This window comes from Apiospora marii (genome assembly GCF_038362585.1).
Source record: "Apiospora marii strain CBS 49790 chromosome Unknown utg000001l_segment0_segment0, whole genome shotgun sequence".
Lineage (NCBI taxonomy): Eukaryota > Fungi > Ascomycota > Sordariomycetes > Amphisphaeriales > Apiosporaceae > Apiospora > Apiospora marii.
This window is the reverse complement of record NW_027117372.1, coordinates 206878-234408: the sequence shown is the minus strand read 5'-3', so window position 1 is coordinate 234408 and position 27531 is coordinate 206878. Positions and strand designations below refer to the sequence as shown.

Sequence of the window (27531 nt, the reverse complement as noted above, 5' to 3'; positions counted from 1 at the left end):
CAAGGGGCATAACAAACACCAGTCCAAACAGCACCAATTCGGCCATCGCAGCGGTGCTCTGCATATGATCAATCCGGCATGAGACCCATGTCAAAGAATATAGATATTTTGTAATTGAATGGTAGGTTACAATTACCCAACTAATTAGAACCAATGCTATCCAGTATGCTATGCAATTGCTAATGCGAAGTGTTTCCCTGCCTGTCGCTCGCCGTTTTGTTCTCTTAAAAACTACACATCGCCCGAAGCGTAATGCCTGTACGTAAGGACGTACCCTTTCTCTATATGCAATGCAAGTCAACTGATGACCAGTCCGGGGACCAGCCTTTGATGATACAATGAATCCGGACATGCAACTCGAACTTGCTACATCCCGACATATCCTTTTCTTTTCGTTGTGAAGGCGTAATAGCTTTCCCATGAAAGCCGCCGACTGCTGCTCTGCTTGCGAAATGGCGTGACGCCTGTCGCATCTGCAATCAACCCCCGCGACTCGGCACTGACGCACCTCCTTCGTTTCACCTGGGGTTTCCCGCGATTCCTTATCGCATGGATGCACACGTGTGCCCTCCAGGGTTTGTGGTCTCCCTTTTCGCGGGTTATCGCCTTGACGCCGTCCCTGCACCCCCAGAGTCGTGGCCGAGCATATCTTTGCTGATCGGGGTGCTGCTTCTTCATCGATGCTTCATGAGACTCAATGCACATTGGCTCGTAACCCGCCATGTCGCCTCCTTTTTCTTCCGACATAATGCCTTATCGTACACGCTCGTACAAGTCTGCTTACTTCGCGGCAAGACCCTGAAAAGCGGCGATTATTCGTCGGTTCGCGTGCGTGGCCGTACTTGCGTCAAACATGGCGAAGAGCCGGGGCGGGCGGCATGGGTTCTGTCCATTGAAAATTCCAGTTTCCCGGGCGCCGTCTTCACCCCTTCTTCCGCCTATCCTTGGCCCGCTGCGCCTCGCACACCCGGTCGATATGCGCAATCAGTTCGTCGATCCGGTACGGCTTCGTCGTCACGCCATCCTGCAACATGTCAGTATTGAATACCCCAAAAGGCTGTAGGATGCAACTCACCATTCCCGACTCAATCGCCGCCGTAATCTGCTCCCCCCGCACATTGGCCGTCACCCCGATGACGGGCTTGTGCCCCGGCATCTCCCCGCGCCCCTCGAGCTGCCGTACCGACCGCGTGAACTCGATGCCGTTCATGACGGGCATCTCGATGTCGCATAGAATCACCTCGAAGCGCGTGTACAGCGACACGTCGCGCAGCTCCCGCGTCGCCGCCAGAATGTCCTCTTCCTTTTCCAGCGACGGGGACGGGGACGGGGTCGGGTGTCCCAGCAGCTCCAGTGCCTCCTGCCCGTGGTTCGCCGCCTCGACCACGAAGCCCCGCTTTCGCAGCAGCTTGCACAGGACCCGCTGGTTGATCAGGTTGTCCTCCACGACTAGCACCATGCGTTCTTCCTTCTTCGTCGTCGTTGTCGGGGTTGTCGTCGGGGGTAAGGTCGGCGGCGGTCCGGGCGGGACGAGTTTCAAGTCGATCGGCGCGCCGCCGTCCTGGTCGGGCGCGACAACCAATGGGGAGGCCGCCGTCGTGAGCCCCAGCGTGCGCGTCATCTGGATGATGGGCTCGACCGAGACGGATGCGCGCCGGGGCGCCGACCCCTTGGGCGTCCGGACGTAAAAGGCAAAGGTGCACCCGTCGCCGGCGTCGCTGTGGATCCCAATCTGGCCGCCCAGCATCTCGGTAATCTGGCGCGAGATGAACAGGCCGAGCCCCGTGCCGCCGTACTCAATATGTGTCTTGGGCGACGCCTGCGCGAACCGCTTGTAGAGCCCTTCCATCTCCTCTTCCGTCAGGCCCTTGCCCGTATCCTTGACGCGGAAGCAGAGGTACACGACCTCGTCCCAGACGTCGAACTCGGGGTAGTTCTCGTGCGTCGGCGTGATCGGCTTGGCCTGCTCGTACCGCCGCGGCACGTACGCGACGCCGAGTTCTTGTTCCGTTGGCGGAGCGGCAAGCGCGGAGACGGTGATGTCGATGTTGCGGATCGCCGCGTTCTTGGTGAACTTGATGGCGTTGGTGACCAGGTTGATGACAATCTGGAGAAATCGGTTCGGGTCCAGCAGGACGTAGTCGACCCCGAGCGCCTTGAGCGATGCATCTTCGCTGAAATTCAGTGAAATGCCGGTCATCTTGAGCTCGGGCTCGAAGATCTTCACCGACGTCCTAATCAGGGTGGCTGGCTGGACAGGGATGGGCGAGACCACCAAGAGGTCGGCATCCAGTTTCGACAAGGTGAGCACGTCATCCACAATCTGCTTTTGATGCTGGACGCAGTACATGATGGTATTGGCCGAATCGATGGCGCTATCCAGATGCGATCGGAGAGAGTCGAGCGCGAGGGTGTGGCCCGCCGCCGAGGCAATGGCGCCCGGGACGCTTTGAATATCGTCCACGCACTTCTGCATCGCCTCCACCACTTCCTCCCCGCAATGCAGCACCGCCGAGAGGGGATTCCGGATCTCGTGGCTGATCATGTCGATGAAGCGCTCCTGGTGCGTCTTCAGCCGGATCGCCTCGTCCATCTTGTCCGTCAGGATCTTCTCGGCCAGCTTCTGCCCGCTGATGTCCGTCACCCAGAAGTCGATGTAGTCGACGCTGCCGTCCTCCTTGAACTCGGTGAAGCCCGTGACCAGGACCCAGACCGAGCTCTCGATGATCTCGTCCCCGTCTTCCATCCGGAACACCTTGTCCCTGAGCTTGAGTTCCATCGAAACGGGGCGCGCTTCCGTCTGGATTTTGCGGAAACACTCCTTCCAGGGTTCGACGTGCGCCTCGTCTACGTAGGGCATCCACGGCTGGGGCCCGTGAACTTGCCCGCGGGTGAAGCCGTAGTAGTTGTGCCAGGCGTCGTTGCCGTACTCGACGTAGCCGTCCTTGTCGGTTCGCACGATACCGAGAGGGCAGTGTTCCGCGTAGTTCCGCCACTTCCTCTCCGACTCCTCCAGTTCCCTGCTGCGGATGAGCAGCTGTTGCTCGACCCATTTCTGCTCGCTGATGTCAATGGTCAGCCCCATGACCGACCCCACCTCGCCGAACTCGTCCATGTCGGCGTAGACGGCGCTCATGATCGTCATGTGCTCCGAGTGCATGTGACCTTGCCGAAAAGGCTGCTTGACGCGAAACTGGAACTGGCCGCCCTTCTTCTCAGAGACGACGCGCGTCCACCACTCTTCCACCAGGGGCTGATCCTCGGCCATCACGTTCTCGAGCCACTTGGGGTATTGCGTGGTTCCGGGAGGCACACCGGCAAACCTATACCATGCGTCATTGGCGTATAGAAGCTATGAGGTAGACATGTCAGCACGTGACTGGGCACGCAGAGTAGCAATGGATAAGGTAGGCACTTACATCTCGATCAGGTTGGGCGATGGCGAGCCCCACGAGTGAGCGCTCCGCGAACTTGGTGAAGCGCCATTCGCTCCTCTCAAAGTCCATCTTGGCCTTTTTGATCAATTCCGCCCGGGTACTCACCTCGTCGGCCAGCCTGATCTTGGCGATCTGCGACGCAATTGCCTCGCCAATATAGCGCAGGAAGTCGGTGTAGGCCTGGTTGTACCGGCGGTAGGGGTTCAGGCCGACGATCAAGAAGGACACGATCTCGCACTCGAGCTTGATCGGCACGATGACGAACTGGCCGCTCGGCAATCCAAAGCCCTTCCAGCCGACGCCCTTGAGCAGTTTCGAAAGGCTGGGGTGGTCCGACTGCAACACCACCATCTCGCCCTTCTCGAGGGCCTCGACGACGACCGGGCCAAATCCGTCCAGGTCGTGGTGTATGTTGAGGTATTCGCGTGCCAATTCGTGATCTTGGTCGACTCCTATTGTGCCTTCCAGATGGCAGGTGAGACTCGGCTTAGAGGGGGGCGCGAGCATGCTAGGCTTCTGGTCGACCGAGTACAGCAGCGCGAAAGGCAGGTCCCTCTCGTCTTGGCTCAATCCCGCCAACGTGGTGGCCCAGAGATCCTTCAAATTCGTGATCCGGGAGATCTTGTGAGTGAGTTGCTGCACGCAGTCGCTGCGGCGCTTGTTGATGACGTGCATGGTGAGGTCGTGCGGCGTGCCGTACGACGCCATGACCTCGCCGTTCTCGCCAATGAGGGGCACGAGCTTCCAGTCGAAGTAGGTCTCCTCGAGGAAGCCGTGGCGCTCCATGAGCAGCATCGAGGCGTCGCCCGAGGCTGGCTCCGCCGTCAGGCGCTGGTTGGTGATGATCTTGTCGAAAAAACTCCAGAAGTTGGGGAAGACGTCGGCGGCATCTTGGCCCATGATGGTGGGGTGCTTGTTGCCGATGAGCGGGATGTAGGCCTCGTTGTAGAAGATGGTGAACTTGTCGCCCCAGTAGATGATGCAGGGCGCCGAGTCGACCATGACCATGCGCAGCAGCTGCCGCAGCTCCTGGGGCCACTGCTCAATCGGGCCCACGGAGGTCTTGGCCCAGTCGACGTTGAGGATGAACTGCTGGAACTCGGTCAGGTGATTGGCGCGGGCGTTGGCCAGCCAGTTGAAGTTGGGGCGGGCTGCCAGGCACACGGGGGTGCTGAGCCCGCCTCCTGCTTCGACTGGGCGCCGGTCTTCATCTTCTCGCGATACCAAAGATATCATTGAGTAGAGGCCGTCAGAGGCCGCAAGGTTAGGGTTTGGGTCGAGGGTCCAAGGATTTTACTACTGTGTGCTGTCTGTTCCGGTGTGCTAAGGGAGGGAATGACGACCCAGCAAGAATCCGTGTCAGAAGCGCATCGAAGTGACAGGTGGCCCTCACGGGAAGCACGCTCATCCGCTGCTGTGCGTTTTCCTGGAAGTTTTGGTGGTGGATGGTGGTGAGCCTAGCTCGGTCCGAGATAGGGCGGGCGGATGGCCAGAGAGGAGATTGGACTGCTGCTGTGGTAGGTCAGGATGCCAAGGACACCAACTGCGAGTCGCATGGGCGGATTTAGGATTGCTTCTGTCGTCTGTCTTTCTTCGGACCGTAACTTTCTTGCCTATTCCTTTGCTTCTTGATACTATCGTGGGATGAACGAAAAGGAACATCTATTTTTTTTTTTTCCCTTCTCCCTCTTGGCCTTGGTCGCAAGCAAGTGTGGTGGCAAAGTGAGAGAGTGAGAGGGAAGGACGCGCGACTGTTGCGCACGCCACCACCCGCCGGTGCCTTACGGAGCGTTCTAGACTGCTCCTCGTGCGGCGGACTAGTGCAGCAAAAAAGACAGGAGCCGCCAATGGCAGCCCAGCAGAAAAGCAGGACTTCGAGACCATCGATCGCGATCGCCAAATCCCCCTCCCCCCTTCGCTATCCCGCTCACCCATTCTCGGTTTTTTTTACGTGCGCCTGACAAATGCCAAAGGCCAAATGCCCACCCCCGGCGGCCATCGGCAAACGGGGCAACCTTGGGAAACTAACTGCCAGGGCGGTGGTGGGGAGGTTGCCAGTTGCTTGGCCTGCAGATCAGGACATGCACACCCAAACCGCCTTAGCGGACGGACAAAACGGGCTCCCAATGCTGTAGATGAAACCCGAATCCTCCTGCCAGAACAAGTATGTGGCTGGCCGGCCAAGCTGTCAATCATGGTCAAAAGACGCACCTCTCCTTCGTGTTCCACATTCGTCAGACTAACCGATGATTTGCTTCCCAATTTAGGAATCGGGCGATTGCATTAGGGCTGATCTGAGCGACGTAGTTTCTTTTCTTGCTCGCTCGCCACATCCTTCCGGCCTGTTCAATCAATAGGATATTTTAAATATGCACATTGCAGTAAAATATACATGTTGATCACAGAAAAGAACGACCGACGCCAAAAGAAGGATTCGGCCGAACGGGCAAGCACTTGCATGCCTGTCGATCTCCCGCCCCAGCAGGTGTCCCGACTTAACACTCGGGATGGGCCATCATCACGAATCGGTTGACGTCCCGAAATGCTTGTCCGCCATATAAACATTTCTGCAGGTCCTACATATCTTCCAAGGATGGACGCGACATACAGTAAGTAGATCTCTCAGTTAGATTTCCATGCGTAGCATTCGTGTCGTGCCCGAATCCAAGACACAGACAGGGTTCATTCTGGACATCCCCAGTCAGCCTACCTCGGCAAATCTTTTTGGGAGCTAGAAGGGAAACGGTTACACTGATGTGACAGACCGCATTCTAGACTGCCCGGCCGTTTTCTTCAACAAATGCACTTGGCAGGCTGGCAGGCCTAGCGAGTAACCAGTAGCTTAACTTGCTCACCTAGGTAGGCCCACCCGTTGCCACCTTCACATCATCTCCCGGCATAACTCAGAAAGTGGGATACCGAACTGATTGATTAAGAGAGAGTTATCTAATGTCGCATCCAGATATGCATGCTATTGGCGTGATCCATTTGCTCCGTGCGGAATATGGGCGTCGACGACCCATCAAAAGTCGAGAGAGAAAATTCTCCGATACATTCTTGCCGTGTCCACCCCGAGTCGTCTGCATGGCTTGGAGGGGCAAAGGGGGCGCTAATACGTAGTGCTCGTGTGTGCCCCTCACCCCCCTCAACTTCAGCAGAGCTGCATTCCACGTGCCACGGGCTGGGTCTGTCATCCAGCCATTGATCCGTCGCATGCATCCCATTCTCAAGTGCCGTGATATACCCCCAGCCTAATACTTCCATCCCATAAAGATGATTTCTAGTCACGTCGGGCTCTGTCTAAAAGTAAAAGTCATCCAGATCCAAATCCAAATCTAAAACCTCTCCCCTCTTCCGATCGCGGGATACTCCAGGGGAAGAGTAGGCATTATGTGAGCGCATCAACGAACGGCTGTTGTACGACTCCATGCTCAGCGTCGCGCTGCCGCTGGAATACGCCGGGTCAGCATCCGCCGGGCGGCTCGGCGTGGGCGGCACAACCTCTTCCTCGAAGGCCTTGGCAAGCCGGTCCCGGCACTTGGTGAAGAGGGGGCTCTCGGCGTCGTACGCCTGCACGCCCGGGTCCAGGAACGTGGTTTGCAGCTGCTTGGCGTGCGCCGCCCAGACGCCCAGCAGGTAGTGCTTCCCCCAGCGCTTCCACTCGCTGCCGTCGGCGTGGGCGGCCTGGCGGATCAGGCCTTCGACCTGTTCGTCGAGCGCTCGGTTGCACTTGTCGTTGTGGTCCTTGACCGTCAGGTCCTCCACTAGGCGTGCGAACCAAGCGACACGATCAAACGAAGCGTGGGAGTCGGTAGGGAATCCTCGTTCGTCGCGAGCGAACAGCTCCAAGATGGATCGGCAGATCCAGGATCGGTTTTCATGGAAAGCCATCTCCTTGTTCGTTATAGTGGACGCCTGGGTTACGGGAACTTTGCGGCGTAGAAATTGATGGGCGCCGTCCACATTCGAGTAAACCAACTGCGCGTAGATCGTGCTATCGCTGCCGACCTCGCCGGCGAAGCGCACATATATGTCTCGCGTCTGCCCGTATTGGATGTTTCCGAGACGGACGGTCAAGTGTGTACTCCCTTCTTGCCACCCTTGGTCTGGGTGAGTTTCCATTCTCTGTTCTGTCGAGAGACTAGCTGTGGATGGACGTGCTGTCAAATGGAGGCGGCGGTCGGCAGCAAACGTTGATTGGAGATGAGCTACAGCGTTCACAATCACGGTACACTTGCGTATTTTCAGTGGCTGGCGGATGGGAGGGCTGTCGGGGCTAGGAAAGGATCCTTGAGCAACTTACCACCATGTTGGAGTGAGGTATGAATCCGAAACAGCCTCCTCCAATTTCTGCCATGGTACTCAGGAGGCCCGACATGATCTGAGGGCCGAACCCGAATGTTTGGATGGTGGCCGGTAGAGAACCTCGTGCCCGGAGAGCTTCTGCGTAACCTTGGGCGGGTGCGCTGGTACGTATGTCAACTTCTTGCCCGGAACTGGTGGGATATGTAACGCATCTTACCCTTGATTCGGCAGACCATCCGTCAGTAGCATGAGCGCGGGTGTCTTGCCAGGGTTCGGATCGGGGCTGAACAATCCCAGACCTTTCTCAAGACCCTGCCATAGGTCTGTTCCCCCTCCTGTCCGCAATCCCCGGATGATCTTGTCTGCCTCCTTCTTGTTCTCCTCGTCCATTGGCACCAGCTGCTGCAAACCCCTGGCTTCGGAGCTGAAGACCACGAGACCCAGTCTGTCAGTCTCGTCCAGCGTGTGTAAAATGGTCAGAGCAGCATGCTTCACAATGTCCAGCACCGTGCAGCCCGGGTTTTCGTCGCGCTCCCCCGGGTTGATGATAGGCGCTAGTTCGTCCATGCTTCCGGAAACGTCGAGGACCAGGACTATGTCGCAGGGTACATGGGTCGTGTACAGATGCGCAGGCTCCTTCGGGGGAGTGACTTTGACGAGCACCCCTTCCTGGGACTCGAGAGGGTGGATGGCGACATCGAGCTTGTTTTGGTTGGAAGCCATACTGAAGCCGGTTCTCGAGAGATCAATTCAGCGACTCAATATGGTCTGGAGCTCAGCAGCTTCTGTGTCGCAAAAACATGACATCTTTAAATATTCTCACCAAAACATTTACTTGCCTAAGTGATTCGTTTGCTGCTTTCCATACTCATGGCGAAGCGACACGCAAACAAAGAGCGGGAGGGAACCATGACTCTAAAGGCTGGATCAAACGGAGTTCGACCATTCAGTCAGGTTTGGCCGCGTTCAGAGCAACGAAATATCTTTATCGCTAGAGACATTTCAATATAATTCTTCTCCCAAGCTTGGGCAAAGAGGATCGTCTCAACACAAGTACTTGCCAACAGACTGCATGTAAGTATTTTCAAGTGCAGCTGCAGATAAGACATCCACAAAGGTTGGCAGCTATGGTGACAGTTGAGAGGCGGCTGTTCCAATGGCTGACACCTGACCTCCAGCTACATGTACCCCGCTAATGCGCAAACAGCCCGAAAGAATCAGCTGCAAGTGTTCATGATTTCCCCTAAAGAAAATTGTTTGTCACTGAGTCACCAGTCAAACGAATACTTCCATCAGACTCAGGTGGCATTAGGCATTACCTGGACATACACGAAACGCTTTATTTGAAAACTGCTGTGAGGCCTCGCCCTGTGCCTGAATTGACGGACCATGTGTTCCGTCTGCCAAAAAGCCGTTGCAAGCCAATCCCTGCCGCAAATCCTGGCCCCCTTTACCGAACCGCAGCGCTAATCGCCCTGGGACGCCCGTCCCCTGGCCTGCCTTGAAACGCTGTAGGGCTGACATCTAGGCCCCTGTTAGCCTGTCAAAGCTACAGCCAGGCCCAGGCCGCCCAAGCTACTGTCCCAGGCACGCTTTCCTTCTTCTGCTTTCGACGCACCAAAGCGGATCAAAATTCATTCTACTAAAGACGCCCGGTATTTGCCAATTTCGACCTCGGGACATAGAATCAGGCCATTGTGGCGTCATACCAAAGCCTGACTTGGGTGCTAAGGAGGTCTAGATGCCACTGGCACATGGCCATTGGGATATTTCACTGGACAGCCCCCGCAGAGCAAACAGTGATATAGGGGTAGTCTCCGGAAGAGCTACATCCCGAGTTATTTGTGCTGTTCTATTTGAACTTTCTTCGGTGCTATTCCGCCTGTTTCTTCAAGACTTCATCCACCGGTCGCGTTAGCAGGATGGGTGCTAATCATGGCAAACGTCCTGGGGCCCGCTGTAACGAAAGCGCCACCACTAGAAGCATTAAAAGTGATACCTTTCAGAGAATCATCACCAACCATGTCGTCGCCGCCACCTGCACTCTTCCACGGCTTTCCACAAACTTCACACAGGCATCTGTCAGCAGTATCAGACGTTGACACTACCTCTGCCATCCCAGCGCCTTTTCCACTCGTCGAATAATAAAGCCCCTCCATGGTTCATGAAGTGCTAGTTGCTCACCCCTCAACATGCACGAACAACAAGCCTTTGCCCCGCGACCCTGTTCGCCACAAAGATCAGCAATGGCAGGGTTCTTTCCTGATCTTCTCCTAGTCAGCATCGCCCGCCAGCCCGATACTGTGACACCCCTGTAACCTCTCACGTAGTAAGTAATAATAGTGCTTCGCCTCATAGCCTTTCGAACCGAACCCGCATCCCCGCGGGCCGCAGCACGAACGAAGGATTCTCCACCGCGAACCCCCCGTCCACGCCCAGGAACCGGTACCCCCGCACCAGCAGGAACAAGAACGTCTTGACCTCCATCAGCGCGAGCTGCCGCCCGAGGCAGACCCGCGGCCCGTTGCCGAACACCTCGTACGCGTACGGCAAAGCCCGCTACGGCGTGAGCCGCTCCCACCGCTCCGGCCGGACCGCGTCGGCGTCGTCGCCCCAGACCGCGCGGTTCATCGACGCTACCGCCGGCAGCACGTCGACGGTCGTACCCTTAGGGAGGCGGACCCCCTGGATCGTCACGTCGGCCGCGGCCTGGCGGGGCATGGAGACGGCAGGGGGGTAGACGCGGAGGACCTCGCGGGCGAAGTTGTGGAGGTACGGCAGGGCGTCGATCTCGGCGAACGATGATGGGAAGCATGGAGGAGTAGCGGATGCTCGATCAGAAAGCTCAAGAATCTCGTGGCGAAGCCTTTCTTGCATGTCAGGCTTGGTAGCCAGCGTATACACGCTCCACGACAGCACGTTGGCGGATGTGTCATGGCCCCCCGAGAGGAGAATGAGAAGCTGGTTGACCTCGAGAGTCAGTAAACCGATTTCATGACGGAACGTAGGGAGCGAATAAGTGACTCTTGCGGACTTACGTGGCCGACCATGGAGTCGTTGGTCATCCCTTCGGCAGACCCTCCAGGAAGGCTTTGCTTGATTAGATGGCTCAGAATATCGCGAGGCCGCTCACCATCCCCCTCGGATTTGGAGGCCAAAATGGCATGTCGCCTTTCTTGGATAAGCTGCGTGAGTGTCCTCCAGCCAGGTCGTGGCAAATTTGAACATCCTGTTGGCTTCGCAAGGAACCCACCGTAGCGGGACAAAGCTGTCAGCCAGCATGAGCAGTTTTCCCATATTGTCCATCCCGAAGATGGTGTCATATGCATCATGGAAGCGTCGGCCAGACGGCCTTTTGAAGGGTTTCCCTCAGGTAGAAATCAATACAAATGAATGAATGAATGAATGAATGCATCATGGAAGCCCTATTCTTTGCCCGCAGCCATGGCGCCCCCAGACGAGGGGCTGCGGATGTTGGCAGGGTCGGTGCCAAAGATGGCGACGCAAATAACACCCATCATAGCTTTTCTAAAGGTCTCGGTGCAGTCAAGGACACCGAATTCGTCATCCCCAGCTCCGATGGCACCGTCCATATACAGCCCGAGTTCCGCAGCCTTCCGATGAACGACGGGGCCCAATCTGCGAATGTTCTCCGGCGTAAAGGCCGCGTTGAGCATCTTCAGGTGGGCTCGATGCTCGTCGAACTCCAGCGCCAGTATGCCTTTGCCGGCGATCGGCCTTGTCAAGTGGCGCCATCGGTCAGGTTTCTGAAAGGAGTAGCAATGCGTCTGCAGCAGTTCCTTGAATGCAGCCGGGCTGTTTACAATCACCACCTCGTTGTTGCCAACTGTAAGATAGCGGACGAAAGGCGACTCTAGATGCTATCTAGTCCACTTGACGTGCAGGGCTGTTGGTGTTGGCGCTTTGAAAAGGTTGATGGCTTGGCCGAATATGAAGTAGCCGTTCTTGATGGCATAGAACGTCAATTTACTTTTGCTAACTTTTAATAATTAGAGTGACTTGATGGCCTTGCTCACCGTCGGGCCGGGTATATGGCGTAGGGGAGAGACAAATCTAGGATAAATGAGGATTTGGTAAAACTTCAGTGTCATATACTGCGTTAAAAATAGCAAAAAAAGGTTGACAGCGCATGATCCTCCGCCGTACCCGTGTCGAGTTGCCATTGTCGTATCTTTACTAGGGAGAATGACAAGAGCAAGGCTGAGAAGGCGCAACAGAGAATTATGCTGCCCGGATTCGCAAAGGGTCGCCTTGAAAGTGATGAATAGAGGAAGACAACATAAGCTACGAAGATTGTTGTCATCTCTCAGGTTCAAAGTCATGCCATGCTTGCTTTGAAGTGCGGAGTTCAGGTGTGGGACCAACTGCCCTGGCTTGCAAGGGGGTAGCTACCGGGTCGCTCCAGTCCGATGACAAAGACCTAATCAACTTGGCAGTGCAGGGACCAAGGCCGTATTACCCGAATATGATAAGAAGCAAACCAACCTCCGGGGAGTCTGTGTAAGCATTCCAACTGGTTGGCATTGGGTTAGCCGCCGGCTCCTTGGTGCCTCTTGGAAAACTCATCCGTTTCTTCAGAGACCCGCGCAATCTTCCCACCTCGGTAAATGGAGCTGTTGAGCAAACTATTGGTGGCAAACCCGTTTCATAGGGCAATAAGAATCGACAATATCTCTTCTAAGGGTACTACAAGATACCCTATTGGACGTGCTGGACGGGCAGGAAGTTGGAATCGTCTTGATGACAGCGGGTCCAAAACAGCAATGGTTACGAGCCAAGCTTGCCAGTAGTAAAGAAACACCACGATAAGATACTTATACTTATGAAAGTTGAGACAACAAGTAAAGGGAAAACTCCTTTCCGCACTTGTTGTTCATTTTGATCGGACTGTGATCCACATGCAAGAAGGCACAAAAACCTCATTGTAGTCACTTATCTACTCAAATGATGATCTGAGACTCTGTTTGATGAGGTTAGATCCGTCTGTACGAGCCAGGACAAGAATGTATGACTGCATCGCGGCCTCAGACGATAGAACGCTTTCTACAGGAAGTCGTCAAAGTAGAGGCCATCCGCCGAGGGCCTCTCGTCGGGAAGCCATCGCAGAATCTTGCGAGCCAAAGCCAAGAACTGCTCCTTGTCCTCGCCCTCAAGCTTCGTCTCGAGCGTCTCGAGGCTCTGATCGGGAATCGGCGTGGCTGCGATCCAATTGCCTGATGTAGATTACATGTTAGCGGCTTCATCCAACTGGAATTGATGAATGTACTGAACAGTCGGCGTGGGGTAGCACAAATGTAGGTTGATTGGGGCTCGAGGGGAAGAAGAAAGGGAAAAAAAGAAAAAGAAACAGAAAGGGGTTTTCCGCACCTCCCGAGTCCCAGTACTTCTGGCACTTCTCACTCCGCTCTAGCAACGTCTTTGGCGGCGGGCCCATAACTGAAACCATTTCGGCCAGATGTCGCTCGTTGTCCAGCTTGTTATTTGTCCTCGCCCCGGAACAGTGGTCTCCCCTCAAGCAACTCCCAGATCTTTGGTCCTATCGTGTTAGCGCCTGGCAAAATGAAAGCACGTGGGTGATAAATGCGAGGAAAACACGTACCAGACATCCGAACCCCCATATATCTATCTTTGAGTCCCACTCCATGTCTAAGATGACCTCGGGCGCCCGGTAGTCGCCCGGCATGACATCTCCGCGATACTTCTGGCCAGGCTCGCCCAGGCGCGCGACGCCAAAGTCAGTGATGACGGGCCAGGTCGAGCCCGTACTAATTCTCCACGGGGGATATACAGTCCTGCCTGGTAGAATCTTGCGCTGGCTGGGAGTGTTCTGTTCGGCTTCCTCGATTTCGGAAAGTAGCTCATCATCTGTGAGACCTAAAAGGATATTGCCCAATGATAGATCTGGATTCTTCTGGTTAGGGATACAGAGTTACGGCGGTGCCCGAAGCCTTTGGGGCGCTTACCTGTATGGACCACACCAGCTTGGTGTAAGAAGTCTAAGCCATGCAGAACAGCATACATGCCGAACTGGATGACTTCCTTCTGTAAGGTGCTGGGCTTGAGCGACTCCCGAATGTCGTCAAGGGTCGGACCCAACGGGGCGAAGACAAGGCATTGGTGTGGTCCATGGGACCCAGTGATCTGGAATCTGTCGAGGACAAGACGCAGCCTCTGCTTTCCAATATGGCCTGACTCTATGGATGTAATATGGTCAGATATGGCCACCTCATCACTTTCTTCGCACCCCAAAACACAGACTTTCACAGTCTGATAAACATTGTTTCTGTTGAAGAAAGTAAGCAGACCGTTAGCATCCGCTCGTCCTGGTCAATAAGACCCGCTTTGAGATACGCACTGGAGATCACGACATAGCCAAGTGGTAGAGAAGGATCCAAAGCCCAGCTTCGCGAGTACCTGATACCTTCCTCCAAGAATCTCGCCAAGTCTGACGGGGTAGAAATCATTCGGGTCATAAGACGAGAGTCTCTCCTCTTGAATCGGTTTATCGGCAGGCAGCACATCGAATCCGTCACGCGGAAAGGAGCGAACAAGGCTAGACATGGTCCGCAGAGAGCTGGGGCCGCAGAAGCGACGCGTACCAGCTTGTCGATAATCTGAGTGTTGATGGTGCAATTGGGAGTTGAAGCATGGAGGTAGCGTCGCATTCAAGTGTCGTGGTGACTTAAGGACAGTCCATAGTGTGGCCGGGAAAGCCGATCGAGAGAAGCTCATGGCGAGGAGCATGTCGCGGCGCATGTCGTGTTTGCGCGGACGGGTTTGGTGAAGGGATGGGATTGTGATGTTCCAACTAGGTGCAAGCATGCAATGAAAATGCCAATGGTTCTTACTCGGACTTGAAAGGAATGAATCGGCACACAAGAACAGTGGTTTGCATTTTGATAAGCGAGGCAATCGCCTGTGGGTGGGGGTTATCAAGGTACGCGACCGGATTATCCCTGAGCTCGACTCGGAGCTTGCACGCTTTTTACGCCAGCGCAGCACTCTTGTATCACGTATGCCATACGGATTCACTGTGAATCAGATTCCTAGTTCCGTACCATATGGCATCCAGAAGTATATGAACCATATAGGTATCAATGAAAACAGTATCACATACGGTCGTCGCAAGCGTCGGTCGGGATGTAGACCTCTTGTGTTGCATCGCTTTCGCAGAAAACAGACAAATTTAGGCCAAGGACTTGCCAAGATCATACTTCTGAGGTTAAGCTGTCAAGCAGAATTGGTATATATCCAAGTCCAGCGGCGACTTCTAAGTACGATCCACTGAGATGCGCATCTCTGCTTGATTCGGACCGCCTATCATCCCCAGTGCTATCAGTCGTACACTGGATCTACTACACATTCTATACCAGTGATCTTCCTCGTCAAGAATCCCATTTCACCATGCGACGTTTCACTTCGAAAACCATCAACTTCATCGAGACCCCCCTGACTGCCCTATCCACAGGATATCAAGACCCACTCCTCAAGGCCATTAGCGAAATCAGGAAGGAGGTGAGTTGATTCGGTTCGTTGTCAAGCCGGAAGGTTCTGGCATGATCGTTGCTCGAGCATTGTTAACCGCCGATACAGTATCCCTTGATCACGGATTGCGAGATTCAGTAAGTCTCTGGTCATCATCCCCCAGTTGTCATACCGTCCTCTGGTTCTCTCAAGGTTCAACTTCAATACCAGGGGTATTCGCCCACACGTCTCCATACATGTCGCAGGCAATAAGGAGGTCGTCACCGCCGCCCTCAAGAATGGGAGAGGTGATCGAATCACTACGGTCCACGTCAGTGATGATTACAGGTTCAACCACTACCCCTCCCGCAAGGCATACAGGGGCAAACTCAAAAGAGGCTCCGGCAAAGGGAAGGATGAAGATACATCTGTAGGTGAAGGAAGCCAGGATGCGCTGGAAGGATACTCCGAGACCCCAGGCGAGGGAGAGCAGAAGGACTCAGGCGAAGGATCAAGCAAGAACTAAGGCCAGCATGAGCGGTCTGCCGTACATTGTGCATCATGTAATGTAGACTCTTTGGCAGGGAGCTTGTCGCGAATACGTTGGGCTGGTCATTTTGCATTGCATACTTAGAGTTGCCCGACGGGGTTTTGTCACCTCCGAGGTTTTCCCCCCTTTAGCAACGTCACCCCACGTACAATCGTTCGGGCAGTTGGCAGTTCTATATATGTACCCATAGATCGTGAGCTAGTAACTAAACCCAAAAGACTTTTCCGGTCTGATTGCATCACACATACTCCAAGTTGCATCGCCACTACATACATGGCCTGGAGATGAAGATAGCCAGAATCACTAAGTAAACAAAGTCCTTCACGCATCCCCCTCCCCATCCGTCACCCCCTGACCATCCACTCCCCCACCACCCCGGTACAAAAAGTCCCCCCCAAACCGCGTCTCCAACCGAACCGCATCCCGCAGCCCCAAAACCGGAAACAGCCGCCCCCGCACGTCGGTAAACTCGTGTTGCCCCAACCGCTCCCCGTTGTAGGTGAACCAGATGGTCGCAGAAGCACTGCCACCACCACCATTACTGCTGCTGCCGCCGCCGCTACTACCACCCCCGTATTGCTGCTGCCCAAAGTCGACGCCGCACCCCACCGTGTCGCCGACCAGCCCGTACCGCGGCCCCTTCTTCACCCACGTCGCCCCCGGCCCCAGCGTCGACGAGAAGAACCCCCCGTCGTCGCCGTGGTAGGCCCACGAGCGCGCGGCCGGGGCGTCGGCCAGCGGCTCCCAGCCCGGGAACTCGATCATGGCGCCGCCCAGGGTGCAGAAGCCGATGGCCACGATAGGGTACTGCTTTGGGGGCTTTTCTTTGTCGTTGTTGTTGCTGTTGCTGCTGCTGCTGCTGCTTTTGCTGTTGTTGTTGGGATCCGACTTGTCGCCGCGGCCGTCACTGCTGCTATCATTGACGGCGGCCGTGGTTGCAGCGGCGGGCGGTGACGAGGGGTCCAGGAAGGTGATTTCAAAGTAGTACTTCGCGATGCTAGGAGGCAGTGGTCTATCCGGGGAAAGGGAAACAATACCCCTGTGCGTGGTCTTGGTGACGGTCAGCCCGTCCTCGGAGACCAAGTCCCCCCTGGCCAGCCAGCGCGACGGCAGCACGCCACGTTCTCGTAGGAAGCACGCGACTTCGGTCTGGTTTGCACTCTGGGCCAGCTCAAGAGGTGTCCACCCGTAGGGGTCCTGGCGATGGAGGTCGGCGCCGAGATGGTGCAACTGCCTGAGGAGTCGGGTGCTGCCGTTCGTTGCACAGATGCCGTGGAGTTTCGTGTCGATCTTGGCAGCCTCCGGCTCCTTTTCCACCAGCATCGAAATGATGTCTTCCAGATCGCCACGAAGCATCTTTGCCCAGTTCTCGTAAGCGAGAACCAACGCGGTTTTGGCGTCTTTGGTTTGGAGCGACGCGTCAGCTCCAACGCCCAGAAGAAGACGGACACATTTCACATGGCCATGTCTGGACGCAAGATGTAGCGCGTTCGCGCCTTTCAGCATGTCTCGTCCGTCGACATCGAGACCAGCGACATCTCCCGCCTCACGGGCAATGTTGATCATCCTCTGGACCACATCATCAAAGCCGCGGGATGACGCTTGGCGTAGAGGGCTTCTACCTCTCTTCGTCGACCTGTTGATCTCCGAGATGGGGCGTTTCGCTTCCAAGAGGCTATCCAGGATCAACATGGTTGCCTCCTGCGATTTCCCCTCACATGCCATGAACAAGGGCGTCCGACTCCGAAGGTCGAGGCAGCAGGCGTTCGCGCCTCTCCCAAGCAGCATTCTCACACACTCGGTATATCCAGCCCACGCGGCAGCATGGAGAGGCGTGCTTTGACGATTGTTGGTGCGGTTTATGTCAGCGCCCTTGTCAGCAATGAGCTCTAAGCATTTTGTGTGACCTCCCAAGCATGCTTGATGCAATGCCGTATTTCCCTCATCATCCGGATCGTCGATATCTTCGACGTTATGTTCAAGGATGATACTGACGCATTCGAGTTCACCGAAGTAGCACGCCATTTGTAGAGCCCTGAGTGAATGGTCGCCATCCACATTGATATCGGCGCCGTGGTTCAAGAAGGCCTTGAGAAGCTGCTTTGGCACGTTCCTTCTCGATAACAGGATGAGTATTGGCGGCCAACCTTCTGGCGTCATGACGTTAATGAACTCAAGCCTGTGCTCCGCTGGGATGTGATCTAGAAGGAGCTCGAGGGCTTCGGGGTCGTCCCCGGTACAAGACAGGTGATGCATTGGGCTCCACGTTCCATGCTTTTTGTCGGCAACCTGCATGGGGTTCCCACCGTGGTCTAGCATCAACCTCAAGGCCTTCAGACTTGAGTTTGCAAAAAGCCACCTATTAAAGGCTGACATGCTCTTATCTGATTCAAAGTTGACATCTCCTCCTTTCTTGAGCAGGAGCTCCAACATGGGGTGGCAGTCAGCCCTCACTGCAGCCGCTTGGAGTGCATTCTCCCCTCCGCAGAGTTCATTTGGATCTTGGCCCTGCTCGATCAAACGCTCGGCCCAAGTGACGAGGCCCAGAAACGATGCCACATGAAGAGGGCTTCGCAGTTTGCCCAGATACCCTGCTTCGTCTCCTTTGGCAGATGCTACTTTGCGTTGCCAGTTGTGAAAAACAATTGTGTTGCTGGTGAGTCTTTCGAGTTCCGTCAAGATATCGGCCCAGATGTTGTCATGCGGCCGTATCCCATCAGTGGATGGTTCCTCGGCCCGTCGAAGGTGGAAAGGCCAATGCAGTATCTCGTATCTGACATGACTTCCTCGATCAGGCGAGCTGTAGATGTAGGTGTCATCGCCTTCTGTGTCTCTCGCAGCACCTTCCTTATCCTCATCGTCCACTGACTCATCGGATAGCTCCCCCGGGTCTTCATTATTGGGGAATTCTGCTTGAGCTCCGTCATCGAGGTTTTCATCACCATCGGCAACGCCGCCGGCAGTTGCTCCAATATCACTGTCCCCGTGCTGATCATCCATGGCTTCAGCGGCGGGGACCTTATCGCTCGCGTCATTAGGAGTATCACTTGTCGATTCCTCAGTCTTGCTTAACACGGCTTCTGGGTCCTCGATAGCTTCAAAACCCTCAAGAAGCCCGGCGCGCCTCTGAAACACGGGATTGTTCAAGTGACGAAGGCACATCAATGCCCTCTGCAGATGCTCTCTTTTTTCATCGAACGCCAAGCTTCTTGGCTGTGAAAGTAGCTTCTTGCAGCGATCGCAATAATGCCCGGTCACATGGCCTTCATCGCGTTCATCATGATCCACGACTTCTTTGCAGAATTCGGGAATCCGCTCCCAATCTTGTAGGCTGACTTCGTTTCCATCTAGACGCAGAAAGGGTCCCGCAGACCTCTCCAGTTGCTTCCGGAGGTTGTCTGTAGCAACTGGAAACCCAGCGTCAGTGGACGAGCCACCACTGTATTCTTCCACGGTCGCACTGTCGTAAGTGCCATGAAAGGCATCACTGATCTCCTCTATCGTCGGTAAGGCGGATCCAGGCGAAAAGACAGTCCAGGATAAAGCAGTGCGAAGAAGGTCCGCATAGTTAGATGGCATGGCTGCAAACGAGGTTTTGTATACGCTCTGTATGCCCTCTGGTAATCCCTTAAGCCTATCAGAGACACTCTCGGTGAAAGGCTCCTTCAGGTAAGGTATGGCAACATGGGCAACATATCCAAAGTCGTGGCCAGCCTTCTTGATGATTGCACCAGTTGCCGTTCCAACGTCTGCTTCAGAAAAGCATGGTGCGTCCCTCAATTCATGCTTGATCTTTGATTCCATATCGGGGCGGTGATTGTCGTCGGCATCGATAGAAGTCCCTATATTTGTCATCGATTCAAATTCGTTGTGGAACGGCTTAGCTACTGAGCATCCCACAATGGTCCGCACTTGCTGGGGAGAAACAGATGTCGGAGCCTCGAATATTGCTTTCAGTGCTGCTAAAAGTTCAATCTGTTCTTTTTCATCAAGAAACTCTACGGCATCTAGAACGATGTAAATGTCGGTTTTTAAGAGAGACGCAAGCTGGAGAATGGCTTCCTCAAACTTGGGTAGGTAATCGTCTTTCTGGCTGATGGCCCTGGCTATACCAGATCTACCCTTGGGAATCGAAAATACTTTATTGCAGTTCTCAAGCAGAGATACATCCTTATCTTCAGCCGATACAACTTGAAGAATCTGGAGGTATAAAGTGCTGTAGATGGCAGCAAGCTTGGATGATCTTCTGTTGGTCGTGGAACTGAAATCGTCGATGTCACAGGACGCATGGAGGACGGTGACACATTCTGTGGCATAATGGTCGCTGATCTGGTCGTAAACTGCAGCCAGAATGGTAGACTTACCACTGCCTGGGCAGGTATAATATATTAGTGTCGACTCCAACATCAACGAGATCTCGGGCCTACCTTTTGCCCCAACTAGACATAAGACACTGTTGAACTTGGATCTTTCCCATTCGATATAGGATGCGTTCTCGAGTATCCAATGGCAGGTTGCTGGAAGCCTGGCTGACCGCAGCCTTTGCAAGGTGGATGGGGTGTCGTTGACCGGCACACTCAGGCGCTCTTTGATGCGCTCCACGTCCTGCATCGCAAAATCCCGTGGCGTCTTCGCTTTAAATGTGTGACGCACTTCGTTCAAGAGTTCAATTTGCTTCTCGTGGAGCTCCACCGATGTTGCCTGAAAATGCCGGATGTCCTTGACGGCATAATCCAACGATTTGAAAGAGTCGAGAACCCCCTGTGCGAAGGCGGCTTGCGTATCGTCGAGGACGCTTTGCTTCAGTGAAGCAATATAGCTGATCTTTTCGTCAAAATCCGCACTCAGCAGTCCAACCAGGTTCTTGATGCCGTTGTTCACCCTTCTCAGCTTGCCGGGTTCAATGTGCCGTTTCACAGAGAATGAGAAATGGAGAACGGCCGTGTATGCGTTCACGATATCCCTGAACAGCTTTTCCACAATCGGGGTTGACTTCCAGGTTGGGCTGGACCTCTCGTCGTACATTCGATCATAGTGAGGAATAAGAACCATGATCTCCGTGATATCCGTCAGTCCTGACCCAAAAAGACCATAGAGCTTGAAGTCGCTCTCGATTGCTTTCAGAACCAATGTAACGCCGAACCAAGCCAATCCGACGCTCTCGGGGGCTCCTTCCATGGCATAGTTTCCAACGGAGATGAAGCTGCTGATGTTGCTCAATATGTTATGAATCCAAATCTCCGGGATGCTGGTGTCTCCGGAGACACGGCGAGCGCCGTACTTCCGAGATGACTCTTGGTCTAGCCTCTTGGCAGCGGCCCGGCTGTCCTCGGGAGTACCTTGTTCAGACAGGAACTGCTTGAGTAGCTCTCTGTCCTTGGCGTCTGTGTAACTGTTCTGCGTGTCATTCTTAAATCCGGCCAAAGCATCCTGGTAAAGTGCTGAGGATGACATGGTGGAATTGAGGCCCCATAGGCAATTCGTGCCAGGCAGTGTCTGACCCAGTATGCTACCAAGTAGGTGACCACATCCTCGGGAAGGTTGGGTTGCCTATAAGTATATTTTATAGCCTTGGTGTGGTAGAGCAGGGACGTGGCAGACTCCCTCCCACTGCTGACATCCAACGTAAGATGCAAGCTGCGGCTAAATTCGACATGGGCAAGATCGTCAAAGCATCTGGGGATGAGCTTCATCAACAGCCCAATCAAACCGCTTGGCTGCGGCTTGGCACATAGTGGCGGCTGCATCGAACATGACAGACTTTTGGGGCAATCCGTGTAGAAGGGGCATGTTGCAGAATTGGCAATTCATTGCGTGAAGAAATGGAACGCACAGCTGAGATCGGTGAGTGCCGCCTGTCGCTTACGTTGCATCCCAGGACTTGCTGACAAATACCCGACTGCGACCATGGAAGTGGAATGCATTGGGTCATTACTGCCACCGGATTGTGTACCTATCATGCAGTCATAACAACTGGATGGCCTGATTAATTGATGGGTGATGTGCTTTCTTGAAAAGATGCTTTTTTTGTGGCTGACCTGCGAGGGCTGGAAAAGAGATCGGGCCAGGCAAAAGGAGGGCCCGATCTGAACCAAACCCAGTGTCCGGGTTGCCCTGCACCTACCAGACAGGACCCCGGCCAGCAACACCGCCTTTCATTCAGTCTGTGTCAATTTCCTACAAATCTGTATGAGCTTATAGATATGATTGCCGGTGGACAGCCTCACACACGTATTTATCACTTCTTTATAGAAGACACGTCATGACATCAACTATGGCGAAGTTGGGTGTTAACCAAACTGATGCAGAGCTGCCCCTCCCCTGGCAAGGGGTCAGCTAGGTGCTAGGTCCGCCACCATTGAGTGCGCAAGCAAAGAACCACCCTTGACAGCCATGATCGCACCCATCTAGATCAGCAAACCAATTCAAGCACATAGAAGTCATGACCAAAATTGAATCAGTGAAGTGAAATGAACTAAACCAAATTGTAAAAACATAAACCCCGAGACCCCAACCCATGTAACGACATCCCAAAACCCATATCCACGCCCCTAGCCCATGTTATCGCAATACTTAGCATAAGCCCGCGACCCCCTCGACCCCCCGCGCCGCTCCCCGCTCAGCAGGACCGAGTTCCGCGCCCGCCGCCGGTCGTCGTCGATGCCGCGCAGGATGGAGTCGAGGTCCGACGCCGGCGCGGGCGATGTCGTGCGCGAGGGGGGAGTGGCGCAGATGGGCGACGAGGAGACGGGGGACGAGGGCATGGAGTGGCTCTGCCGCTTGTGTTGTTGGTAGCGCAGATGCGGCGGCAGGGCGCTGAGGGGAGTTGGCGGTTCTGGTTGGTAGGGGTAATGCTGATGCTGATGCTGACGCTGATGTTGTTGATGGTGATGATAATGGGTCGTACGAGTGGAAGAAGGGGTGGTTGGCGTACTCGGTGGCGCGACTGAAGAGTAGGGAGGCGGCGGCGTCACGCGACGTACTTCGGGGACTGTTACTGTGACCGCCGGGATGGCCGTGGTGGTGCGCTTGCCGGTCACCAGGTCGGGTCTGCGATAGGCCATGCCCCGTCTATGGGGGCCATTTCTCGGGGTAGTAGGTGTAGACGGTGTACTGCTCCCATCGGCCGGCGCCAGGAAGAGCTCAATCCCCGCATCACGTCCACCATGGACCGGCCCCAGTGGGCTTTTGACACCACCGCCGCCAACCTGCAGACATACCGGCGCCGACGGTGAAGCAGCGACAGCAGCAACGCCCCCAGGAATCCCCGGCGAAATCTTGGTCGTAGCCGTCGGACCCGGTGGTGCTATCGTCAACCTAGCAAGATCAACAACCCCTTTGGCACCACCGCCACTACCGCCCCTCCCACTACATCCCTCCAACTCAAACCGCACCCCCGAGTCCCCTCCCCCCTTCCCATCAGCGACCGTGACAGTCGGCCTCACCGTCGGGACCCCCAGCGCCGCCGACCCCTCCATCTCAAAGACAGGCACACCCCCCGCCTCGACCGCGACCGCCGCCGCCTTCAAGGCCTCCTTGCCCTGTTCATCTTCCTCCGTCCCCTTGACGCTGCGCGGCTGCTGGCGCGCATCGCGAATCAGCCGGATGCGGTCCGGGATGTCGGCATACTGGTAAGCATAGGGGTCCGAGAACAGCCAGGGCGCGCTGTGGCTATGAGGGCTGCTGCCGATGTCCAAAGAACTTCGCGACATGGTAGATGGAATGGAATGAAAGAATGAATGAATTGTACAAATGAGCGCGAAACGAATGACTTGGTTTAGTAATAGTGGATGAAAATATGGAACGTCGACCTAGCGACCTGAAGAAGGCAAAATGGGAAAGATGGTACACAACCACGGTAAGTTACTGCAAAAAGACAAGAAGAGACACACCGATACAACAGAACCAGGAATGGGCCGGGCGGCAGGCGACATGTACGCGATGACTCTTATTGTCGCGCGCCTCTTTGTCAGCGCCTCTTGATGGGCCTTTCAATCGCTTCCCATCTAGCCCTCTGGGTCGTCTTTATTGGCGATTCTTTCAATGGAGGGACATCGACGCACTGTGGTCATATCAGAAAAAAGGGCAAGCTGAGCGAGCATCAGCAAACAAACACGGGCGACAATGATGACCACGTGGCGGCAGCCCAGCCACAATGCACGTGACATCATTTCGACACATCGCGACGCAAGGAGCACAAACACACTTGACTAAAGTTCATTCATTGCTCGTAGGATCATGAGAGTCGTGGAATGCATCCCTATATACATCGAAACGAAAGGTGTATTCCTGGCTTAGAAACCGCATTCCCCCCTGATGATTATGACCTTGTTCGAGAACCAGAATGTTGCCAAGAATCCAAAGTATCGATCCGATTGGAGAAGAATACAGTTCGCAGCATGGGCTTCCTCCTCGATTGAATCATATGCTGTAGAAGCCTGCGAAATTAGCAGTGAGCTTGACACACAAGTTTTGAAAGCTCATATCAGACATCATGGAGGTGAAAGGGTTGGGGACATGGGAGTTGACATGTCCAGGTTAGGCCATCACGGCCACAATGATAATCATCAGGACGAAGAACAGCCATGCGTAGAGGCGAGTGGATAACGCAGACTCGACTTGATCGGTAGGAGAGCGCCCTTCTTTGACAATTCGAAGGATAGGTTCGTCACGCTGGAGCGAGTTAGCCTCCAGGGCGTCAACAAGGTAGCCACCATACCCGTCGCCGCCAAGGGCCGTTTCCTTCTCGCGCGACCAGCCGCGTTTCTTGAAGAGCCACTTGCCCCCGAGCCAGAGTCGAATGCATGTATCGAAAGGCTTCTTCTGCTTCGCGTTGTACGGGACAAGTTGGGAATTATCATGGTCAAGACCACCAATCGTGTGACCGCAGTAGAGGCTGGGGGCTTCGCGCTCCTTCTCGAAATGCTTTCGGTATCCGTCTAGCTCTTTGCGGCGGCGGCGGAGGCTGGCATTGAGCTCTGCAGCTCGGATCTTCTTGGGATCTTGCTCAGGGCCATAAGTCAGCTTCTCGACGGGAGATGGGCATTCGGGACAGAGAGCATGTGGGTAGCCAATGTCATGAAAGTACCAAACTCGACGTTTCGGAAGAAACATATTAACGCTGAGGGTATGGACGGGGGCATCGCCGAAGCGCTCGTAGTAGAAGCCACCCAAATGATCAAGATGTTCAAAATAGGCCTGGTGCTCGAGGCCACGGAAGTACATCAAGGAACCAATCTCAAAGTTGGAGTAGAACTGACAGTTGTTATATTCCTCCGCTTCCGTCATGATCTCACGGCCCGCGGGGGTTGAAGCTGAGCGTACGATGTCTCGCGAGTCTCGTGGTGTATGAAGAGCCCAGCTCATGTCAGCTTCAGGATGCACCATCTCCGGGTTCGACAGCTGAAAAGCCTTGGTGCTATCCCATAGAGAAGGAAAAGAGCGGGCATCGCCGAGAAGGGCTAGGTTGAAACCGTAGGCCATGTTGTTATCGTGCATGAATCGGAAGACGTCGTACTTAATGTCACATGTGTATTGCACCTGTTGAGAGACTTAGTCAGCTATTGTCATTTTTCAATGGTTCTGGGAACCTAGGGAACGAGACCGAGTTCATGAACGGGACATTCGGATGTTGTATGCAGGCTTGGACCTAGATGCGGTGAACCCAAAAGACAACACAACGAGTCAAAGCGATTGAGGCAAAAAGAGTACAGCAAATCGGCGACGACCAAGTGGTTTGCATCGCCGACAGCATACTTGGGCCACATCGCCGACAACAGGGGCATGTATAACATGATGTATCGGAAGGACAAAGCAGCAACACGGTACATCTCGGGGGGAAAGCAAGGATAAATCCATGTATGACAAGTTCGGCGAAAAGTGAGAGTGCGCAAGGTGATGTGAATGGCAAATTGGAGAACTTACACCAGGTTCGATACGCCAGTACCATTCGTAGTCCTGGAGACGACTTTCCAAGGCGAAAAGACCGGCATTCCATCGCGACTTGTGGTGATGGCTTTCCAGCCAAGTCTTCTCAGCACCTCCTTCTTCCAGGAACTGGCGAGCATTGGAGAACTTGGCATCATCGATCCAATGAGGGACGACCCAGTGGTGTTCGGGAATCCGCTCGAAAAAGCAACGAGACGAGGAGACATTAAGGACTGCAGCCTTAAACTCCTCTGTGAAATCTTCGTTGCTGAAGAAAACCCAATCGTACCGGTGCAGCTTCTTGGAGTTGAATTGAGCCTCCACCTGTGAAACCGTGTGCATCATAGCGACAATATCCGAGTTGTTGACCAGTGAAATAAGAGCAGCCTTGGGTCGGGTGGCCTGTAAAGACAGGAGCATCTTGGTCGGTAACGTAGTCGGGTCGATGTGGCTATACTTGTTAAGCCACTTCAATGGATCGAACTGTTTGTGTTTGTGACTGTAGCCGTCGACGAGCTCAGGGATAGGCTGCATGAACAGAGTTGACTCGTCGTCGAGGTTGAACACAGGAGATGTTGTGCCGGGCAGCAGGGGGTCGTCTCGAATACAGAACGACAGCACAAGGACCATGAGCAGCAAACCAACAATGGTAACAAGACCTTTGCTACGGAGTACGAAGGGACTGCTGGCAGGTATGCACCATTAATAAGGGACCGACGGTGAGAATCTGCGAGGAGAGGACGTACCGAGAAGGACTGAGGGTTCCCTGGACATTAGGGGCCGACGAGGCGCCGGTGAGGACGACACCTGAGCCAGTCAGTATCACAAAGAACCTCATATCCGACAAGATCTCGAAGTATCTGCGTTAGGCTCTTGTCGGTCGGCAAACGACTTACCAGTAGCTTTATCGTTGTAAGTCTTCGCGCCCAGCAGTAGGAACTCGTTGTTGTTAAGAAGCGAGCCCTGGGAGGGGCTCCGAGGAATGTGGCCATCGTTGGAGCGCGGCATATTCACGATGCTGGGTTTGTTGCTGCTGGTCGGTCGCAGTTTCGCAGTTTGAAGTGCTGTGATCTTGTGGAAGGGATCTACGTGACGAGAGGGTGTCGATCCAAGAATGGACCAAAATCGATCGAGGCTGCCTTGTTGAATGAAGTAGGGACGCAGGAAACAAGTGGTTCACAAAGGTTTGAAACGAATAAAACAGAGAATTTCAAGAGAAAAGTTCTCCGACGTTGCGAAGTGAAGGCTTGCAGCGATATTGCTGGAAATGAATGTTTCTGATGTTGTTGCTGCTGTTTTGCGCGCAACTCGATGCTGGGACGGTAGTGATTGTGTGTGCACTACCAACAGCCCTCGAGTCTGGCTGGTGAAGGAAAGTGAAGTAGTTGGGAAAGTGAAAAATGAGTGACAAACAAGTTGGTCTGGGAGAAAGGTCTGGGAAAGACAAATCAGGAGCAGGATCAACGAGTGACTGGGTAATAAATGTTGCGCGGATGACGATGAGAGCCCAAAGACGACGTCGACGATCCAGGGGGGCGGCGACGACGATTGGGCCAGGAGGACAAGGTGATGAGTGACTGGAGGATTTTGGTTTGAAGGGGAAGTTTGGGGAAGGCTGGCTTCCACAAACAAGAGGCTGTTGATGGATGACTCTGGGTGAATATTTGGTTCTTTCCATCAACCAATGGCAGGTGCGAGGAAGGTGGCGGGGGTATGGTATGCAGGATGGAAACAAGCTACTTCCACGTGCTCTGCCATGTGAGGACTGGGAGTTGAGAAAGGTGAAGGAAGGCACGCTGGAGCTTCCCCAGGCGCTAAGCCCCCGGG

The 27531-nt window shown here is 54.5% G+C and overlaps 9 protein-coding genes across 9 annotated transcripts; 1 reads left to right on the top strand and 8 right to left on the bottom strand.

Annotated features, from left to right (window-relative positions):
* Nucleotides 1-922: 922 nt before the first annotated feature.
* Nucleotides 923-4673, bottom strand: PG985_000076 (histidine kinase hhk13p; the record flags this gene model as incomplete). Its single annotated transcript, XM_066819845.1, has 3 exons — nucleotides 923-1024; nucleotides 1076-3352; nucleotides 3420-4673. 3 exons carry the CDS (start codon nucleotides 4671-4673, stop codon nucleotides 923-925), a joined length of 3633 nt encoding a protein of 1210 aa, XP_066690724.1.
* A 2064-nt stretch (nucleotides 4674-6737) lies between these two features.
* PG985_000075 (uncharacterized protein) lies at nucleotides 6738-8465 on the bottom strand (the record flags this gene model as incomplete). The annotated part of the gene is made up of 3 exons (XM_066819844.1): nucleotides 6738-7688; nucleotides 7741-7903; nucleotides 7960-8465. 3 exons carry the CDS (start codon nucleotides 8463-8465, stop codon nucleotides 6738-6740), a joined length of 1620 nt encoding a protein of 539 aa, XP_066690723.1.
* Nucleotides 8466-10094: 1629 nt separating this feature from the next.
* On the bottom strand, nucleotides 10095-10807 carry PG985_000074 (cytochrome P450 3A5; the record flags this gene model as incomplete). Its single annotated transcript, XM_066819843.1, has 3 exons — nucleotides 10095-10301; nucleotides 10338-10703; nucleotides 10781-10807. 3 exons carry the CDS (start codon nucleotides 10805-10807, stop codon nucleotides 10095-10097), a joined length of 600 nt encoding a protein of 199 aa, XP_066690722.1.
* Nucleotides 10808-11167: 360 nt separating this feature from the next.
* On the bottom strand, nucleotides 11168-11926 carry PG985_000073 (cytochrome P450; the record flags this gene model as incomplete). The annotated part of the gene is made up of 2 exons (XM_066819842.1): nucleotides 11168-11480; nucleotides 11910-11926. 2 exons carry the CDS (start codon nucleotides 11924-11926, stop codon nucleotides 11168-11170), a joined length of 330 nt encoding a protein of 109 aa, XP_066690721.1.
* An 880-nt stretch (nucleotides 11927-12806) lies between these two features.
* Nucleotides 12807-14658, bottom strand: PG985_000072 (uncharacterized protein; the record flags this gene model as incomplete). Its single annotated transcript, XM_066819841.1, has 6 exons — nucleotides 12807-12976; nucleotides 13131-13236; nucleotides 13363-13637; nucleotides 13727-14046; nucleotides 14119-14571; nucleotides 14612-14658. 6 exons carry the CDS (start codon nucleotides 14656-14658, stop codon nucleotides 12807-12809), a joined length of 1371 nt encoding a protein of 456 aa, XP_066690720.1.
* A 509-nt stretch (nucleotides 14659-15167) lies between these two features.
* On the top strand, nucleotides 15168-15753 carry PG985_000071 (uncharacterized protein; the record flags this gene model as incomplete). Its single annotated transcript, XM_066819840.1, has 3 exons — nucleotides 15168-15278; nucleotides 15357-15385; nucleotides 15441-15753. The coding sequence occupies 3 exons, from the start codon at nucleotides 15168-15170 to the stop codon at nucleotides 15751-15753; spliced, it is 453 nt and encodes a 150-aa protein (XP_066690719.1).
* Nucleotides 15754-16098: 345 nt separating this feature from the next.
* On the bottom strand, nucleotides 16099-21231 carry PG985_000070 (uncharacterized protein; the record flags this gene model as incomplete). The annotated part of the gene is made up of 2 exons (XM_066819839.1): nucleotides 16099-20147; nucleotides 20205-21231. The coding sequence occupies 2 exons, from the start codon at nucleotides 21229-21231 to the stop codon at nucleotides 16099-16101; spliced, it is 5076 nt and encodes a 1691-aa protein (XP_066690718.1).
* A 1119-nt stretch (nucleotides 21232-22350) lies between these two features.
* PG985_000069 (uncharacterized protein) lies at nucleotides 22351-23489 on the bottom strand (the record flags this gene model as incomplete). Its single annotated transcript, XM_066819838.1, has 2 exons — nucleotides 22351-22643; nucleotides 22712-23489. 2 exons carry the CDS (start codon nucleotides 23487-23489, stop codon nucleotides 22351-22353), a joined length of 1071 nt encoding a protein of 356 aa, XP_066690717.1.
* Nucleotides 23490-24315: 826 nt separating this feature from the next.
* Nucleotides 24316-26712, bottom strand: PG985_000068 (uncharacterized protein; the record flags this gene model as incomplete). The annotated part of the gene is made up of 4 exons (XM_066819837.1): nucleotides 24316-25317; nucleotides 25702-26386; nucleotides 26451-26511; nucleotides 26601-26712. The coding sequence occupies 4 exons, from the start codon at nucleotides 26710-26712 to the stop codon at nucleotides 24316-24318; spliced, it is 1860 nt and encodes a 619-aa protein (XP_066690716.1).
* Between the last annotated feature and the right edge of the window lie 819 nt (nucleotides 26713-27531).